General features: G+C 37.4%; 1 protein-coding gene across 3 annotated transcripts in view; it reads left to right on the top strand.

Annotated features, from left to right (window-relative positions):
• The window catches only part of SPDL1 (spindle apparatus coiled-coil protein 1), a 46,392-nt gene that overhangs the window by 26,741 nt on the left and 836 nt on the right, over nt 1-18,815 (top strand). For all 3 annotated transcript variants that reach the window (XM_070739459.1, XM_070739460.1, XM_070739461.1), the window contains one exon: nt 5,338-5,635. In XM_070739459.1, coding sequence (XP_070595560.1) covers nt 5,338-5,635 — 298 coding nt within the window. The remainder of the gene's footprint in view (nt 1-5,337; nt 5,636-18,815) is intronic.

Genomic DNA, 18,815 nt, shown 5'->3' with positions numbered 1-18,815 from the left:
CGAAGCCTGGGAGAAACCTTGGAACAATATAGGTTATTCATCAGGCAAATAGACATAAAACAGGCTGCACAAACTCTTCTGTTTTCTTACAATGGAGAAGTGTATCTTGAAAATGTATTACTTCTTCATCTTGCTTAGGGGCGTAGGAGATTCTCAGTTTGTGAAGTGTTGTTGAGAGCTGTGTGCTGCTTTTTTATTCTTTTATTTATTTATTCTCTTTTATTACTCTCCCAACAATTTGAAATCATGTAGAAAACCCAGTGTTGTAAACTCATACTTTAGGGGATCTCTTTGAAACATGGGAGAAATATTATTGTGGTTCAGACCACTAGAATTTTAAAAAGTGAAGCCCAGGGTAGATTTCCTTTTTCTCAATAGCAATCATCTCATTTGTATTTGGAATATTGTCTGTGAGTTATGCACTAGTTCAAGCTGCAGTTGAACTTCTTTTAAATTCCTTGGAGTAATAGACAACACAGACCCCAACACAGGTGTGAAATGCTACCGGTTTGGCCCAGTTCGGGTGCATTAGTGGTGATAGTGGTGACAGCGCGATGCTCTGCCCATCTGCCTAGACGTCGGGATTTTCTTTTTTTAAAACCCTCTGCACATGTGCAAAGCCATCTATGCATGCACAGAGGGTGAAAAAGCATGTGCACACAAAACACGTGCTTACAAACCATTAGGGAAGGTAAGTAGATTTCACCGCTTCCCCAACATGAATGTTTTTAACATTATTGAGAACATTTTCTTGCATCTGGAGTTCTGGATGTAGACATCCTACTTGTCGCCAATGTCCTTTCATTCACTACCCCTTGTTCTTCCTGCCATCCAGAGAAAAATACACACTTGATCCATGTAGCTTGTTTTTCTAGTTCTTCTGATTAATGGACCCTTGATGCCCCATCAAAGGACTCATTTTGTATGAGGGATAGTCAACAGGTTGTTCGCGTAAGTAACTCGGATTGTAATCTTCACTTGAGGTTCTGTCCTATAGGAGGAAAGAAGAGGAAATGTCAACAGGTGATGAAGCAAATCAATCTATACATTAGCCAAAGTGTTGCAAAAACAGATTTTCCTAGGCAATTGAAAAAGGTTTATAAGATTTTTTCCCAAACGTCACATGCCAAGAAATAAGTGGTTTCTTGATAACATGTCATTAAAAATTATAAAGTCTGTAATGCAGATGACTTTGATAAAGACTGCATACCTCAGTACTATTACAAATTGAGAGGCTAACTGTTCCAGGTCCTTCTTGTTTGGAAATTTGAGTTCAGAGCTTTTTTTTTTTTTTAAGTAATTATATTTAAAGACAGCTTGACTAGAATCACTCAGAGCAGCTTAGACTTTTTTTAAAAAAAGAACTAAAAGTTACAAGAACTGAGAAATGCAGAGTAAGCAATAAATTCTTACTCTGGAGAAATTTCAGTAATTTTGGCCAAAGTCTGAGGGATCTGATGAGATTACTAACTCACAATTTTCTCATTCAGCAGTAAGAGGCCTGAATAGAGTTCCATCATTCAAAAAGATTGTTCCGCTGAACTTTAAGAGTGGCCTGTTCTGGTTTAATCCCAGAGTTGCTTCTGCCTTCCTCTCAGGCCTGAGGGTAGCAGCAGAAGAGCCTGCCAGGCCCTGTAGCTGACTGCAATGAAGAAGCTAATAAACTACTAAGGAGAAGGCCTCACTTCATTCTCCTTTTATTCTTTCTAACCTGGTTGAATGTTGGAGTCCTATAAATGGGTTTAGAACTTGGTTGGTATGTCCGTCATTCAACTTCAAAAATAGAATGGACTGGCATTAAACCAGGTGCTGGGGGGAAAGTTAGCCAAAAAAAGAGCTCAACCTCAAGAATGATGTGGATCCAATTGAGGCTGTAGAGGGGGGAAAAATCCTGCAATGAAGCCCATCTCCCTCCTCTTTCTCAGGTGGAAATTTGCATTAAGGATTGCAATAGATTCCAGAAGCCATGCTTTGCGTGCTTTCCCTACCATATTATTCTTGATAACCCAATGAAATATTACAAAGAAATCAGTTTTGAGGTTCTGCTCATCCATCAGGGTGATAATGCTCTGAAAACTGAACAGAATGAGGCCAAATGTTGTGTTTTGAATATAAGGCTGGAAAAAAAGAGACCAAGTTATAATTTTTATTATCCAGTAAACACATTTTAAGATGTGAGGTGCTAGTGAAAAGATAGCCGGTAGTATGTCAGCATACAAATCTAATAAATAAATAAAAGGTTGCAAGGAATGAATGTATGTTGAAAGAAATGAAAATGATAAAGACTACGTTTCAGCCCACATTGTTATATGGAAGTGAGAATTGGGTGTTGAGAAGAAAAAATGTTACATTCCGCAGGAACTCTTGTTAGAAGATATGCTTTTAAATATAATCAGAATTTTAAAAGAATAAAATGTATATTTTTCGGAGTATAAGACACTTTTCCCCCCTCTTAAAAGTGGCTGAAATTTGGGTATGTCTTATCCTACGAATGTAGCTTTTTCTAAGCTTTTTTTCAGCCCTAACGAGGTGCTAAGAGCGACCATACTGTGCCTGATTGTTTGATTGCTACTCCCTCAAAAAAAATCAGCTTTAGAAGCTGATTTTTAGCCCTAACCACCAGTGGAGTGAAGTGATCTGTGCTTTGCCTGCTTTTTTCATTGCTTCTGTCTATTAGCCTTGCTTTAGAAGCTGTTTTTTCTCCTGCAGAATCCTATACAGCGGGATAAAAAACAGAAGTTGTTTTTATCTTGTAATGTGCTGAAGCTGACCAGATTAAGGATGCCAACCAGATGAATACCTGGCAGACAGACATTCCCCCCCCAATCCCCCCCCCCAAAAAAAACTAAGGGGCGTCTTATATGCCAAATAAATACAGTATCATGAATCCACTCCTCTCTGGACACGAGTTCAGGGTAGAAGGGTGAGTTTGAGTTAGCACAGGAAATGGAGCATCCTCAGCTGCGTCAATGGCTGTGGGAGACAAGTCACAACTGCAGCAAGTTGGCCAGGAGGCTCCAGGCAAGGACTGGAGCAGCTGCCACCCATTAGCTTTGAGGAGGTGGAGCCCACACCTCCTTCTAACACAAAACCTCATAGAGCAGAGAGGACACAGGGACAACGCCAATCTGCTAGAACTAGACTATTCGTGAGGAGACAGCTTTGTCTTTTATAAAGGGTTTCACTGGCATTGTGTACTTAATCCCTCTGTGAAGACTTGAGCATTGCTGGAGCAACGTGCCCAGTTCTTTGTCTTGGGTGCTCGTGCCCTGTATCCTGACATGTTTGACTTGTGTACTGCTTTCCTGGACTTTGTGTATGTCCATTGAACTCGATTACTCAGTGACTCTTGCCATACTGAGCTCAGAATTAGGGCCTGTGAAATGGAGGTGCTTTCAGAGGATCTTTTTAAGGGTTTGGGATAAACCTGTAGACTTTTGCTGGGGGACAGCTCAGTGATTTGAATTGTTCAGTGTTGATTAAAAATAATAAAGTGTGCATAATAGTCATTTTGGAAGCAAAACATAGGAACAGCCTAGCTGTCATGAATGCTAACAGACATTCATTATATCTGGAGTAAAAGATAGATTTATTGAAAGATATACGAGGATAGAAAAGTTTTCGCTTCTACCTAAACTACAGTTTGAACATAGGGAAGAACCACAAAAAGGAGAAATGGGAACTTTTAAACATAGAGACCTACTTAACTAACTATAGGCCAGGTGAGGAAATTCAGAATAAAATAGGATTAAATCACAAAATAAATATATGAGGTTGAGGTGACTGAGAAAGTGGTGATTGGATGGAATGAAAGAGTAAGAAGTTATAGAAGTTATATTTCATGGTATGGTGAAAATGAGGACAGTTAGCAAGAGAAAAAAAGAGAAAAAAAGACATGGAGTTCATGGGAACTATTTAATTAGATTTCTTGTTTTAAGCTTCTATCTTTAATTTCCTTTCCTTACTACTACTGACTTTTTTCGACACTACATAATATTCTAAAAGAGAATAACAATTGGTGAATGAACAAATCAATGAGCTCTTATAAATACAGTGTGAGAGAATGAGAGAATGCTTTAGTAAGATTAGTGACTCATTGTGAAAACTATTCTACAGTAATAAGTATTCTTGTGTGCAATTTTATCCCCATTAGTTGTTAAGCTTGTAAAAAAGGTACCACTACAGTTCTACAGAAGAATTATTGAATCTATCATCTGCAACTATATAACTGTCTGGTTCGGTTCTGCAACCCAACAAGACAGACAAAGATTTCAGAAAGTAATCAGAGCCAGAGAAAAAACAATTACTCCCAACCTGCCTTCCATTGAAGACCTGTATACTGCACGAATTAAAAAGACGGTGCTGAAAATATTTACTGACCGCTTGCAACCTGGACATAAATTCAACTCCTACACTCAAAACGACGCTATAGAGCACTGCACACCCAGACAACTAGACACAAGAGGAGTTTTTCCCCCAAATGTCATTACTCTGCTAAGCAAATAATTCCCTCACCACTGTCAAACTATTCACTAAGGCTGTATTACTATTACTATTAGTCTTCTCATCGTTTCTATCATCCATCTCCTTCCACTTATGACTGTATGACTAACTTGTTTCTTGTATCCTTACAATTTATATTGATTGTTTCATGATTGCTTATTTGTACCCTATGACAATCATTAAGTGTTTTACCTCATGATTCTTGACAAATCAGTTTCCGGTCACAATTCAAAGTGTTGGTTATGACCTATAAAGCCCTTCATGGCACCGGACCAGAATATCTGCGAGACCGCCTTCTGCCGCACGAATCCCAGAGGCCGGTTAGGTCCCACAGAGTTGGCCTTCTCTGGGTCCTGTCAACTAAACAATGCCGTCTTGCGGGACCCAGGGGAAGAGCCTTCTCTGTGGTGGCCCCGACCCTTTGGAACCAGCTCCCCCCAGGGATCAGGACTGCCCCCACCCCCCTTGCCTTTTGTAAACTTCTTAAAACCTACCTCTGTTGTCAGGCATGGGGGGACTGAGACATCCACCCCTCTTGCCTATGTAGCTGTATGTATGATATGTTTGTGTGTATGCTTTTTTATATATTGGGGGTTTTAGGCTTTTTAATGTAAAATTGTTATTTTAAACTCAATATAAATTAGATTTGTTACTGTATATTGTTTTTATCATTGCTGTGAGCCGCCCCGAGTCTGCGGAGAGGGGTGGCATACAAATCTAATAAATAATAATAATAATAATAATAAAATGTATCTTTTCTTTCTGTACACTAAGAGCATATGCATATGTGTTCTAAAGAATTAATCTGATTTAATTTTGTATTCTCTTTCCTAGAATTAATGGGCCAACCTAGCAACCTCCAGAAGAATACAAGGGATGGGTCTTCAGACGGCTTCAATATCCCTAATTCTTTGTGTGAATCTTCTTGTCTGCCATACCAAAACAGGGAACTAGATGAAGACACTAAGGCTGATATAAAAACCACGCTTCAAATTAATCCCATGAATGCTGTTCCTCTACCACCAATAGAACAAAGAGGAAGGAAGACCGTGAAAATTGAGGAGAATGACTTAGACAGAACATCTACATGTAAGAAAATTGGGAATGGTGCAGGATTGCTTCAGACCACCAGGTCAGTTTCTCCTAATATGTATGTGCAAGACAATCAGCACAGACCTGCATCTCTGTTTTTTAGTTGCATGCATTATGCTATACATTTCTTCATCTACTTTCTCAGTCTTGCATGCAGTGTGCTACCCCAGCTCCAGTTGCCTAGTCTGAAACTCTCAACATTCTTTAAAAAATCAAAATAATGGCAAATGGAAAGGACGCTTATCTTATGGACTTCAGTATTCTTTACTGTTGCTTTTTTTAAAAAATCACTTCAATGTAGTGCTCATGCCAGATTTCATTTGCATTAGCAATTGTGCCATCCTGGCATTTCAAAGTTAATTTGTATTCTAGTTCAGGGTGGAAAACTGATCCACAGTTATTTCATGTTGACTCAATAATATTAACCTCTTGTTATTTTTTTTCTTTATGAATGAATGAATGATGCATCAAGACTGTAATACAGTGTTCCCTCGATTTTCGCGGGTTCGAACTTCGCGAAAAGTCTATAACACGGTTTTTCAAAAATATTAATTAAAAAATATTTTGCGGTTTTTCCCACCCGATGACATCATATATCATTGCCAAACTTTTGTCTGCTTTTAATAAATATTTTTTTTAATAAACTTTAATAAATAAACATGGTTAGTAATAATCTAAATGGTTGCTAAGGGAATAGAAAATTGCAATTTAGGGGTTTAAAGTGTTATGGGAAAGTTTGTGATACTGTTCATAGCCAAAAATAGTGTATTTACTTCCGCATCTCTACTTCGCGGAAATTTGACTTTCACGGGTGGTCTCAGAACGCATCCCCTGCGGAAAGCGAGGGAACACTGTATGTGAAAGGAGAGATGTGATTAAAGCAGTGGGTATAACATGATAGCTATCGGATTGTCTGGATGTATAACCTGGTAATGAGAGCTTTTGTATGCATTATCAGATGTTTAAGATTTCTTTAGGGCTCCAAAATGCTTTCAGAAGAAGTACTCTGGAAAACATTTGGCAATAACAAGAACCATCTTTTTGAACTATTACACTGTACCTCTTCCCAGTTTTACATGATTATTTGTAGCTGTCCTATGAGTATGAAATCGTGTCAATTTGGGAAGAGGCTAGGCCGATTTGAAGTCTTGTAAAAAGTTATTTCATTTTGTTTCCTTGCCTTCTAAAGCACTTACAAGGATTTGTATTACTCATAGCAGCTATGAGCAGTTAAGCATATGTTCATATGCTCTACTGCCAGATTAGCATCATACCTACATAATCATACAATAGCTTATTAGGCAAAGAGCTTTCAAAGGTTATGTTTCTGCTGTGATATATTTTAAAATACTTTGGAAGATTCTGCAGTGTGAATGCAAGAGCTTCATGGTAGTTACCTATTGGTTAGTAGTTACTATTGGCTAGCATTTTCATTTTCTCCTAAGTCCTTGATTCATTCCCTGTAATGTTAAGATTGTAATATGTAATATGTAAGATATAATATAGGTGTTATGTTACCTTTCTGACGCATAGTTGTCTTTAAAACTGGTCATAATAACCGGACTGCTTGCTTTGATATCATCAAGAAATGGTCGGATGCTAATATTGGCCAGCCAGATTGTCATTTTATTTCATTCAACTTTTTCACTTTTGGAGGTTTTGCAAGGTTTTGAAAATATGTGAGCAGCATCTTTGGAGTTGTTATCGCCAACAAAGCAGTGGAATTTGGCAACTTGGTCAGGAAAGCTGCTGTGAAACAGGGAGGGTGACACACCAGCAGCAATCCTTGTTGTTCCATAAACCTAATTTCAACCAGAGCACCTCCTAGCTGAAAACAAATAGATACAGATAGCAACACAAAAAAGCCATGTTGATCAATTGTTCTGTCACTTATTTATTTATTATTTGGATTTCTAGGCCGCCCTTTTCCAGGGACTCAAGGCGACTTACAGCATAAAAAACACAAAATTGACAATATAAAATCCTACTCTAAAAGCTACATTTGAAAATACAAATAATTAAAACCTACTCTTAAAAACCCAAAACATTTATAAACCTTTTCATTTTTATGTAAGTTTTATTAACTATTTTTAAAAGAATACAAATTTTGAAAGAGAAGTATAAGGGAAGTGAACTAGCATGAATAAAAAATACAAAGAAAAAAATAGAAAAGAGAAAGGAAGGAAAGGAAAAAGATTGATAATGTTATGAACAAATGGCTTCCAATCTTAACAGCAATTACAAATATACGAGCCACGGTGGCACAGTGGTTAGAGTGCAGTACTCAGGCTATTTCTGCTGACTGCTGGCTGCCTGCAATTTGGCAGTGTGAATCTCATCAGGCTCAATGTTGATTCAGCCTTCTATCCTTCCAAGGTGGGTAAAATGAGGGCCCAGATTGTTGGAGGCAATATGCTAACTCTGTAAAACGCTTAGGGCTGTAAAGCACTGTAAAATGGTATATAAGTCCAGTGCTATTGCTATTTTAACCTTGCAACATAATTTTCTTGTTTCCATTCTCTAGCCTTTCTAATTATCAAATCCATAAAGTAGAAGTTCATTTTTTTAAAAATGTTTTCAGCAAAAAGTCCATAAGGAGTTTTTGCTGAATATATATATATATTCTGAATATATATATATTCTGTATAAAAATATATAATAAATATATTTTTATCCTTTCTCTAATCAGACAATTTTTTCGTCTCTGCTAATTCTGTCATCTTTACCATTTATTTCTCCATCATAGTATTTCAGAATCTTTCCATTTTTAGCATAAAATCTTTCAACAGTTACATATAAAAAGTCCCCCCTATCTTTTCTGTATATTAGTTCCAATAAGATTTCTGCTTTCAATTGAATATATTACTCTTTAAAATTCTTTCTATCCCTATACATATTCAAAGCTAAGATTTTCTAGCTTTTGTGCATGTCTGCCAGTCATGATAAAAGGACCTTTCATATTTTATACATTTTCAACATAAAATTGCAGCATCCTTATACATTTTAGATATTTTTTCTGGAGTCATGTAACAGTGGTACAACATTTTATAAAAGTTCTCATTGAAATTATCAGGCAACTTTTAGTTATTTCAGTTACATATTTTCCCATTGTTTTCTCTATATATTGATAGAGCCAGTTAGGTCCAGAAAGCAAGGGGCTGAGTTCAAGTCCTGCCTTAGCCATGAAAACAAGCTGGGCTAGTCACTCTCTCAGCCCAATCCACTTCACAGGGTAGTTGTTTTGGGGAAAATAGGAGGAGGAAGGTGTGTAGATATGTTTGTTACCTTGACTTATTTATGAAAATAATAAAGGCAGAATATAGACAAATAATAACAATGAATAAATAAAATAATAAATATTGCCCAAAGTTCTTTGCTCATTTTATCACACTCTTCCACTTGTTCTTCCATTTCAAATTTCAACAAAAAGTTATGCATATTAGCAATTAAATGGTCATTTTTTGTACATAGTTTAGTTTCAAATACTGTCTTGTGATGCTAAATTCCAAATATACCTTTTTGAAAACTAAATCAGTCAATTTATCTCTTGATTTCACCTTACAATTGTTTGGTCACTTCTAAACTTTACTAAATGCAAATCCGTGGCACAATTGTCTGTCAATAATTTCTTTAAGTTCTTTTAAAGTCATATTGTGTCATCACTGATGCCATCTAATCATGTAGGGTGTTTCTCTTATCTCTTGCACTTTCCAAGTGCCAGGATATTGTCCAATGACTATAGATTTCATTTTATGTGACCACAATATTTAAACTGGATTTGTTATCTGTGCTTCCAGCAAGCATTCTGTTTTTACCTTATCTATTGATGAACTATTTGTTCTTTCAGTCTAAGGTATTTGTAACAATTTTCTCCTACACTACCATTCAAAAGCATTGATTTTTCTTCAGCTTTTCTAGTGTTCTGGTTTTCAGAGCTATTTGTTACAACTGGGAAAATAATAGTTTTGACAATATATACCTTTGTTGCCATCATTATAACTCTGCATCTCAGTATTTTGTATAAAGATATCTTAGATTTTCTTTCAAGAAAAGAAACACACATCTTTGTTTGACTAAGTCACCATATATCTATGAATTTTTGAATTGGGAAATATGAAGATGGGGACATCTTATTCATCTGTTTATGTGTGTTGGCACTGCCTTTTAGCATACAGGGTTTTTAATAAATAGCAGCAGAAATTCTTTTGTACCAGCTTCTTTCTTGTTACTTTTTAACAAGAAATTCCTCAATTTTTCCTTCTTCCAGACCCACCACTTGCATATCTGAGGCTGTTGATGTTTCTTCCAACATTTTTAATTCCAGTTTCTAATTCTAGTCTATCATTTTTCAGCATGTATGTTAAAGAAGGTAGCAGTGTGCAAAATTTATTATGTGCAATTTAATTGCACCATATTTCACTGAAACTGTTGGTTTCTAGTAATCATGCAGATTTATGCAGTAAGAAGAAATGGCGTCTTATTAAGGGCTACCCTCAATTTATTTTGGTCTACACACTCAAAAGCTTTGGTGTAAGCAAAGCAAAGCAATTATCAATTTCTTGTCAATGACGTAGCTCTTCCCAATATACAGTGGTACCTCGGTTAACAAATGCCTTGGTTAGTGTATTTTTCGGATAACAAACATTTTGGCAAAAAATTGCTTTGGATACCAGTGCTGAGTTTGCTGGTCCCAGCGGCAGCTTCTCTTTGAGGGCGGTGGCTTCTTTTTGGGGGCAGCGGCAGGGGCCTGGGCATGGACATGATGTTCCCAGCGTTGCTGTTCCTCGAAAGGAAGCTGCTGCCGCCAGCTGCTGGTGGTGGTGGCTCCGGTAGCTTCCTTTCGAGGAACAGCAGCGCTGGGAATATCACGTCCATGCCCAGGCTGCTGCCGCTGTCCCCAAAAAGAAGCCGCTGCCAGGACCAGCAAACTCAGCGCCTGCCTCGTCACAGCCAAAACAATGTTTGCTGCTCCCCTGGCAAGGGGACGAAGGCAGAGAGGGGGAGTGAGGGACAATGGGGGGGGGGTAAGGGGTAAAAAGGTATGGAGAGGGGGGCGGGAGTGAGGGACAATGAGTGTGGGGGAGGCAGAAAAAAATCCTCAATTTTCAATTTCCCCCATAAGTAATAAAGGCTGGGAACCAATTAAATCCATTTCCATTATTTCCTATGGGGAAATTTTGGTTAACAATCAACCTTCCGGAACGGATTGTAGTTGTTAACCAAGGTACCACTGTATTTGATATTAGTAATGTGACCTTGTGTGCCTCTACCCTTTTTGAATCTAACTTATATAACTAGCACTTCCTGTTCATGTACTGTTGAAGACTAGATTGTGAAATCCTAAGTGTCTCTTACCAGCATTTGAGACAAGTGCAGTTGTGCAGTATTGTGAGCATTCATGAACAGTGTTTGATTTTTGGAATATAAATTGATGTTTGTCAGTCTTGGCTACTGCTGAATTTTTCCTATCTATTTATTAAGAAGTAAAAGTTGAACTCCATTGTTTTGGAAGGTTTTAAGCAATATTTTTTTTAAAAAATTCATCAAACCGTGCAACTTTATTGTTAGTAATATGGCACATTTAACTTCATTAGCAAGAAAACTTTGGCTTGGTTTAGAACCAATGATTCAGTATTCATATGTATCATCCCCCCTCCCAGTCACATGATCAACATTTTGACATTATAAGAACTTGGAATGCTTTATACTTTTTTTTTAATGGTAACTTCACTTTCCTCTGGGGATCTGCTCCATGGTTTTAAGGAGGATTTGGTCTTGTCTTCCAATGGTTAAAAGCATTGAGCAGATTCCTAGAGGAGATCAGCTTCACAGGAAGCTTTTTGGTCCTTCATGGTGGTTGCTTTTTGCCTCATCCATTAAAAACTTTTTTTTTTCTTTCATTGGATAATCATATACAGTTTTACTGAGGATTAAACACATTACAATGTCCACGCAATAAATACATAAATAATAAACAGATAAGAATTTAAAAGCAGTAAGAAGTTATTTGCTGCAACTACAGTGATTCCTCGATTTTCGCGGTCTCGATTTTCGCGAAACGCTATACCACAGTTTTTCAAAAAATATTAATTAAAAAATACTCCACATTTTTTTTTGCTATACCACGGTTTTTCCCACCCGATGACGTCATACGTCATCACCAAGAGTCACTTCTCTGTCTCTTTCTCTTTCTTTCCTGTCATTCTCTGCTTCAATCATTTTCTCATTTCTCTTTTTTTCTCCCCTTTTTTCTATCATTTCTCTCTCTCTTCCTTCCTCTCTTCTCTCTCTCTCTTTCTTCCTCTCTCTCACTCTCTTCCTTCCTTTCTCATCTTTCTTTCTCTCTCTCTTTCTCTATCTTGCTTCTTCCTCTCTCACATTCTCTTCCTCCCTCTCTCATCTCTTTCTTTCCTTCTCTCTCTTTCTCTATCTCTCCCCCTCTTGCTCTCGAGCGGCAAACGGCGGGTGGCCGGGCGAATGGCGGGCGAGCGGTGAGCGAGCGGCCGGCCGGGCAGGTGAACGGGCGAGTGGCAGGCGAGTGGAGGGCGGGTGAACAGGCGAGCGGCCAGGCGGGCGGGTGAACAGGCGAGCGGCAAGCGAGCGGCCGGGCGGGCGGGTAAACGGGCGAGCGGCAAGCAAGCGGCCAGGGGGGCGGGTGAACAGGCGAGCGGCAAGCGGGCGGGCGGGTGAACGGGCGAGCGGTCGGGTGGGCGGGTGAACGGGCGAGCGAGCGGCCGGCCGGGTAAACGGGCGAGCGGCCGGCCGGCCGGGTGAACGGCGGGCGGGCGGGTGCTGGGGGGGCGGGGGCAGCCGACATTCAAAGCAATCTTTGTCGGCTTCCGCACTTTCGTCGCTCCCCGGCTCCACCATGTGCACATGCGCGGCCATGGAAAAAAGGGCGCGCATGCGCAGATGGTGTTTTTACTTCCGCACCACTATACCGCGGAAAATCGATTATCGCGGGAGGTCTTGGAACGTAACCCCCGCGATAATCGAGGGATCACTGTATTAAGAAACATCTAGTTTTGCTGATGATCATTTATCTGTTACTGATATTGTGCATATTACTGTCAAAAATATTGATACTATTTAAGCCGCAGTGGGATGTTAATCTGCAAATAAGAAAGTAAACAAGAATTCATTCATGTGGCCTGGAGCATAAGAAATTCATCTGATAGAGCTGTATAATTTGTAGTATAGCATTTATTTGCTGTATTAAATATATGTGCTGTCAGATCAAAAGGCCTTCAGCAACTAACTACAATCACAATCATGCAAGTATTAACATATAATAAAACACTAAAGCATCTGCAGTAATAAATATAAGAAAAATACCTGAAGCACTAGCATATCAGCAGATCTACCAGTCTTTAAAAGTCCCATTGAATGCATCTACAAACATGGCTAATTTATTTCTGTCACCAAAAAAAAAAATTGCTAGCTTTAGACCTGAGGATGAAAGATCACCAGGATTTTTTTTCCAAGAGGAATTTCTTGATCAGGTTGATACTGGTTCAGGAAAGATCCTGCAAGTATACAAGTGGGAATCCATAAAGACCTTTAGGTTGAAACCAATGTACAGTATCTGGAAATTTATTAGAACTAGTACAGGATTCATTTAGTTGGCATTCATGGTGCTGAGCATCAAACAGCAAACAGGAAGCTGTAGTTTGCACGTATATCAACTAGGTGATTTCCAAAGGCAATCCAGGTAGAATGCATTGTGATAAGGATGTGTGTCATTGTGCTGAGTTTCTTCAGTTCTTTTTAGGTAAGTAATGCAGCAGCTGAAAAAAAAAAGCTATCTTGTCTTCATATATGAATCCAGCAGTATGAGTCCGGGAAGAGCTTTTCTTCTAGTTTTTCCCTTCCATTGTTGACACCCATACAGGCTGAAATGGTCTCTCAGCTAAAGGGCCAGGAATGCACTCAATGCAGTCAAACAATTTCTCTGTCTGGAAAAACGGAACTTTTTCTAATCAATGTCTGATCAATTTTGTGTGCTACTAGTTTCCTTTCAATTTAGTCTTCTATAATATTTTGCAGTATCTGAACTGCTAACTGCTTTCTTCAGTACATCCGTAACTATTGCTTCAACTTACTATCTCACTCTACTTCTGTTTAAGGGTATAAATGATAAATCCCCACAATCAAAACTATCAAACCTAACCCACTCAATAGTAGCATAATATACCCAACTATTTATACCACATCTGATCCACAAGAAAAGATGTATTCCTTCTGGCGGGTTCACTAAATTTGCCTTTCTTAGAAGCAGTTGGAAAAATATTGAATCTGAAGAAGGGAATAGACTGTTTCAAGCTGGCGCAATAATTTCTTGGCTGCAAAAACTGATTCAAGCTCCTTCAAGTTCCAGAATCTGATTCAAGTCAGAGAGGAGTTGCTTGAGAAAGTCATACTTGGTGTATGGTTTTTACGGCACATTTGTGACTACAGTATTATAATAAGTTAAGCTTTCTAAATGCTGTTGCTTAACTCTTGCATGAAATCGAAATATATTTAAAGCAATCCTTCACAAAACCAGTGTGTTGCTATAGTGTTTGCTAAGCTTTACAAAACAGCGTTCACAATGAACATTGAGCTTTTAACAATGAAGAGGGCACTCTAGTATGAGACTCTAAAACTTTACATGAAGAATCCATGTTACGCTGCCTATACTCATTAAAAGATTCAGGTCCTCAAGGACATGAAATAATATTTCACTCTTGGAATACATAAGCATCATCCATCCATCTTTGTCACTGTTGAAAATCCAGGCTGATGACTAATGACAAACTATCTTCTCCAAAGCGGAAAAAGGTGCCAATGCACTGGGTAAATCATCTGTCACTCTGATAATAGCAAGGTAGTCCAAAGATGTCAAGTATGACATATGCTATCATACCAGTGATGATTTGGATGAGTGTTCTTCAGCATGATAGAGAACTCTGACTTCCAGCACTTCTCTTAGTTCTTACCTCTGGCCTCATGAACTCCCTCTGTAGCATTTTCAATCAGCATGTGATGATCTTCTTGTATCACTAATACAGGGAGGAATACTTAGCGTTCAGTGAGCAGGAACTCTTACCTGATGGGTTGAAGAGAATGTAACAGTTTCTGAGTGAATGATAGAAATGTGTGTGTTTAGGCAGTCAAGTTCAGATCCATACCTGGCAGTAATTTATTGGGGTAATATTTGTCGTTCACACATGAATGCTGATTTGATGAAACTGCCAGCTGTTCTTAAAATGGGCGTCCTATTCCTTAATACTCCTTCAGAGAGGACTACTAGTTAAACATCTTCAGTTGGCTGAAATAAATGGTGTCTCCCTGACACACCATTTTATCTGAGTCTCCTTTAGCTACTCAGTGACTCTTTTGAGATGCCTAAACATTGCCTTATATCCTGGGAAGATCCATTAGAAAATTGTGTAATGTATAATAATTTCTCCTCTCTCTATCATGGCAAGTAGCAGAATAACAGAATTGGAATGAACCTTGAACCCCCTGCCCAAGCAGGAGACTCTACCTTTCTGGACAAATGACTGTCTAATCTCTTCTTTAAAAATCCCATGGATGGAGCCCCCACAACTTTGTAAGGCAAGCTGTTTTGAAAGCAAAGGGTGCCTGTAAGATATTCCAATGTAGGAGGGTCTTTCTTGCAATTAGACACCAAGATGGATTAAGTACAAGAAGAGAAAAACCTGCCTACTTATCAATTTTATAATTTTAGATACTGCAGCTTCTCATCCCCCCATTCCCAATTATAAAATTGGGCAGCAAGTAAACCTGAAAAGGTTTACCTCATGACTGATATGAGGTTTACCTCATGACTAATAGGAATAAATAGAGTCTTCGGAGAGGGGCGGCATACAAATCCAAATAATAAATAATAAATAAAATAAATAATTATTGAGTTAGATAGAGCAGCTTGTTTTTCAATGAAATGAAAAAAAAGATATGAATTTTTTATTTAGTTTATTTTAAGATATAACTTAAGCAGTAGTTTGATATAGAAAATTCTCTTAATGTGTTGTAGAGGCATCAGTTCTGTTTGGAGAGCTACTCCATAATTAACCTACATTTAACATTATTGAATGTTTATATTACAGGGCTGTAATTATAAAATATTTAGGTTTTTTTTAATGTAATTACCACCCATTTTGCTAAGTGAATGGAACTATGGGGTTAACACAATACTATGCCAAGAATCCTGTTAAATTATAGATTGCTGTTGAAAAATAAATTGAAGCAGATGGGCAGCCTTGTCCATATTAATGGTCAAAGCACTCAAAATGACACACGCGTGCAAAGAGATAGATTGTTAATTATAACACCATTGTTTTTGCCTGTTTTGATGTATACATATACTATTAGGAGACCATCATGGACATTGCTGCAAGTAGATGCAGGTTCAGGGCATAAAAATAGAATGAATTGAATGTATATAAATGATGTGTGAAGTGGGTATAGGGAATGGAAAGCTTGTTCTTTAAAACCCCCAGTGGTTAGAGAAAGCAGAATAGATAATGGGATTACAGAGGAAGGATATTAAATGAAGAGGAGGACTATGGAATGGCATTTTGTGATTTATGGAAAAGGTTAGTCTTAAGCAGCGGTCCCCAAACTATGGCCCGCGGGCCACATGAGGCCATTTATCCGGCCCCCCCAGTGAGTGACAAGAGCACAGGGAAAAGAAAGAGAGAAAGAAAGAAAAGGGAAAGAGAGGGAGGGAAGGAGAATTGGAGATGAATGAAGGAGGGAAGGAAGGAAGGAAAGAAGGAAGGAAGGAAGGAGAAACGGAGGGAACAAGGAAGAAAGGAAGGAAGAAAGAATGAAATGAATAGAAGGACAGAGGAAGGAAGGACTGTTTGGAGGGGGGATTTTAAAAAAAAAATTCTCTCAACATACATTCAAACAACATAGTTGTAATTTTCCATGAATAAAATGTGGTATTTTGTTAGTAAAAAATATCAATCATGAAAAATGTTGCAAAAGGTTTTTTTCTAATTTTGTCATCCAGTTACATTCATTTTCTTTTAATTAAATTTCCTCCTTAATGTTCCTTCAAAAAGTGCAACACCAATTATATTTCTAACTTATTAGCCGTTATGCCAAAGTGCTTCCTTTCTTTATACATTTTTCTATAAGCCAAGAAAACCTTGTATAGCCAATCAGATGTTAACAAAAGAAAATTAAAAACAAAACATAAACATATATGAATTTCAGACTTCTTTCCCCCTCTAAATAGTACGTTCCCATTTTGTCTTTTACTTTAAAACAAGGTATGTGCAGTGTGCATAGGGATTTGTTCATAGTTTTTTTTTTTTAGTCCGGCCCTCCAACAGTCCAAGGACACTGAACTGGCCCCCTGTGTAAAAAGTTTGGGGTGTTGAGTTTGGTTTGGTCCCAAATGTCGGGTAAAATCTCCCTGAAGATGGATTAAAGTTATTTGGAAGACATATAAGAGTTCTCACTTAGCTGCAGCTCTTCTTTTTTCATTACATTCTATACATGTGTCTACTAATTATTAAAAATTTGCTTATATCTTTATAATATTGTCAATGTAAATTGCAAAAATTAGTAGATTTGAAGCTTTACAGAAAGAACTAGAGAAACATTAAAATAGAAAAATAAATATATGAAAAACTTTAAAAAATATAGCTATGCAGTATAACTAGAAGAAAAGAACATAAAACAAGAAGGAAATCAGTCACATATTAAACATCAAATTTCAACGGGTTGACCAAATTAAAATGAAGAACTTTTAAACAAAACTCAATGATTTTCTAATATTTCAAAATATGAATAATGTCAAGTGGCTGAAGTGGCTGGTGCAATGCAAATCAGCCTCCCAATTAGAAAAAAATATTTAACAACTTGCAAACTTCAATATCCCAGAACAGCTTTTTAAAGAGCTTGCTTTGAACAATTGGACTCCATGGTAAGGCATGGGAGGTTTAATGGAGTGTCAATTGAAGAAAGGTTGTATTTGTGGAGCATCAGCCATTGAATACAAAGGACACCTTCTTGTTGAGGGCAAATTATATTCTCCAGAAAGGGTTTCTTATTAAAATTTGTTGCATAAAAATCAAAACCAGAAGCATACACAGATGACTGATTCAGCTAGATATGTAAACTTATTTGTAAACATAGTAACATGAATTTACAATACCATTAGCAGAGTTTCTTCTTCAAGTAGTTATAGGCAGCAGAGCACAGTTAGTTTTATTTCAGCAGAGTTCAGAGTAGAAGAGTACAGACTGAGCCACACCCAGCCTTAGGCTTAAATATTCAGTTTTGATTCTCTGCACAGACTCAGAAGTGGTTATTTCCTATTGGCTGACTTAGTTGCTATACCTATTCATTAGCTAATCCTGTTAACATGGCTTTCCCAGTTCATGAATATCTTAACACTGTTTACATAGCCCCCTTGCTTAAAAACTAAAAAAATATTTTTAAGAGTCTGTTAAAAATGTTACCTATTGCAGGGAACGAACCTACATATAATCAGTAAAACTGCACTCTTCATTTCAAAACCCATCTCAAAGAGGACAGAATACTGGTACCTAGATCAGATTGGGTTTTACTTTAGGGATGACAATTATCAATATTTTTTGTATCTATTTGAATTTTTTTTTTTTACAGACAATTGTCTTAATAAATGTCTTCTCTTTTCCTCATTTTTGATTAGCGATAAACTTGCTATTTCAAAAATGCACAATTCACATATCTCTTGAATTCAATCCTTTAGCATGAATATTACTACTTTTCTAATGATTTTTTTTAGCAATACTCAGGCCAATGCAACCATAACTCCCCAACAATAATCAAATCCCAAAATTTGGAGACATAATTTAACTTAATATCTTTAGATATTTAGCCGCTCCGAGTCTTCGGAAAGGGGCAGCATACAAAAATAATAATAATAATAATAATAATAATAATAATAATAATAATAATAATAATAATAATAGAACAATGTCAAAACTATCCATATCCATAATCATTTATATATAGTATTGTATATCATTTGTTCTTGCATACACATAATTATTTAATAATACATCAATAAATTGATAGTAACCCCCCTCATCTCACACACACAGTGATACTATTTTCTGTTTTCTAAAAGATTTTCTGCCTATTTATTTTGTTCTTGTATTAAAAAGATGCATGCTTGTTCAAAAAGTAGTTTAACTTGTGCAACCCAGATTCTT

Source organism: Erythrolamprus reginae, chromosome 2, assembly GCF_031021105.1.
Source record: "Erythrolamprus reginae isolate rEryReg1 chromosome 2, rEryReg1.hap1, whole genome shotgun sequence".
NCBI lineage: Eukaryota > Metazoa > Chordata > Lepidosauria > Squamata > Dipsadidae > Erythrolamprus > Erythrolamprus reginae.
Note: the sequence above shows the minus strand (reverse complement) of the source record. Positions and strands in the feature narration are given on the sequence as shown.